Below are 1,612 nucleotides of genomic sequence, written 5' to 3'. Positions count from 1 at the left end.
AACTAAGGACCGCGGGGGCGCTACTCCCCGTCACCTCGCCACAAGGTGCCCTGCGGGCTTATTATTATTATTATTACATGAGTAGTAATTTTTTATACATAGATTATATCTACACTAATATTATAAGAAGAAACTTTTGTATTTTTGTTTGTAACGTTTTCATGCAAAAACATCTAGAATGATCAAAAAATTCTTTCACCATCGGAAAGCTCCAACTGCACTGTGTGAATAGCCTATATATGTACCTAATATATATATTATATAGTTGTCTTCAATTCTTGTTTAAGTAAATTTTTATTTTGCCTTTATGCCATCAACATTAACAATCTGAATATGGTGGATATATTATACTACTTTTATGAAATATCAACATAGTAAAATCCAAATTGATTGTAAACCAACATTAAAAATATGTAGGAAGTAAGATATAGAGTAAGTACTCATATTTAGACTAAAATTGTTCAACTGATGTAATTGGATTTATAAGATAAATAGTAAATGAAGTCCACATGGTTTTGAGGAGAGTACTATTTATACAACGTTTATATAATTGAACTATTGTAGAAATTATCTCGTAATAAAAAAGCAGTAAAACAGTATTTATTGAGAACTTATGCTATTTTTTTAGTATTGTAGATTATATTATCAAGTCATTGCAACAGTTAAGTCATTAGAGTAAATGAAATAGTTATTACTGCCATGTTCTCAATAGAAAATAATGAACATGCTAACAAATTATTTTAGAAGTTAAGTACCTACATTAGGTATTTCACTCTATACATACAGTTCGATCAGAATAAGTACATGAAAAGGTTTGAAATTAGTATTTCATAATATGTATAGGGAACAACTTTTTCGTAAAATTATCTTGATGTAAAATGTAATTAGGCAGGTAGTTGGTTAAATTTATAAGGTCACTTTGAACAAGGAAATAAAATAATTACCTTCTATTGGTTTTTGTTCATCGGGGAAATATGTAAAGTGAGAAGAAAGTCTCTTCATGTAATTGTTCACATTTTTGAACAAATATCGTGAACAAGTGGTTTTTTTCGTTATTAACCCCGCCATTTTCTATAAATCGTGTTCCAGACTGTCGTTTCGGAGCATTTAAAGAATAATAATTCAAACAAAACATCTTATCTGCAATTGTAATTATAACGAACGTTTGTTCCGATAACCGCTGATAATGAATGACGAAGGAATTAATTTGTTTACATTATACTTTATATATTCTTTTCATAGTTCAGTTGTAAAGTAATTTTAATAATATGGCTGATACGATTCTGAAGATTTTAGTAATTGAGTACTATTAGGGGGGCTGTAATATTTTTTTATAGAACGTAGTTATATTCATAGTTGAACTTTCAAAATTTTAACTTAATATATTATGAAATTCTAAGCAGTGTGCAAAATAATTACAAAAATACAAGTGTGACACTTGACAATTGACATAACTAGAACTACACAATTTACTTTACATCATTTGTCACTGTCATCAAATGTCAAAAGACCAATAGCACAGAATATAATATTTTGGTTTTTCGAACTTTGTTGTGTCGGAAGAAACACGTGCCACTGAGATTTATACTGATTTTTTACTTAAAAGCAGTCA

The 1,612-nt window shown here is 28.5% G+C and overlaps 1 protein-coding gene across 1 annotated transcript in view; it reads right to left on the bottom strand.

Moving 5' to 3' along the window:
- Window positions 1–1,421, bottom strand: part of LOC119838397 (2-oxoisovalerate dehydrogenase subunit beta, mitochondrial) — an 8,137-nt gene extending 6,716 nt beyond the window's left edge. Inside the window, exon 1 of the mRNA XM_038364330.1 lies at window positions 945–1,421. Coding sequence (XP_038220258.1) covers window positions 945–1,068 — 124 coding nt within the window. The 5' untranslated portion in view covers window positions 1,069–1,421. The remainder of the gene's footprint in view (window positions 1–944) is intronic.
- Between the last annotated feature and the right edge of the window lie 191 nt (window positions 1,422–1,612).

Source organism: Zerene cesonia, unplaced genomic scaffold (genome assembly GCF_012273895.1).
Source record: "Zerene cesonia ecotype Mississippi unplaced genomic scaffold, Zerene_cesonia_1.1 Zces_u002, whole genome shotgun sequence".
In the NCBI taxonomy this organism is placed as follows: domain Eukaryota; kingdom Metazoa; phylum Arthropoda; class Insecta; order Lepidoptera; family Pieridae; genus Zerene; species Zerene cesonia.
The sequence above is the reverse complement of the archived record's forward strand: the minus strand, read 5'-3'. Positions and strand labels throughout refer to the sequence as shown.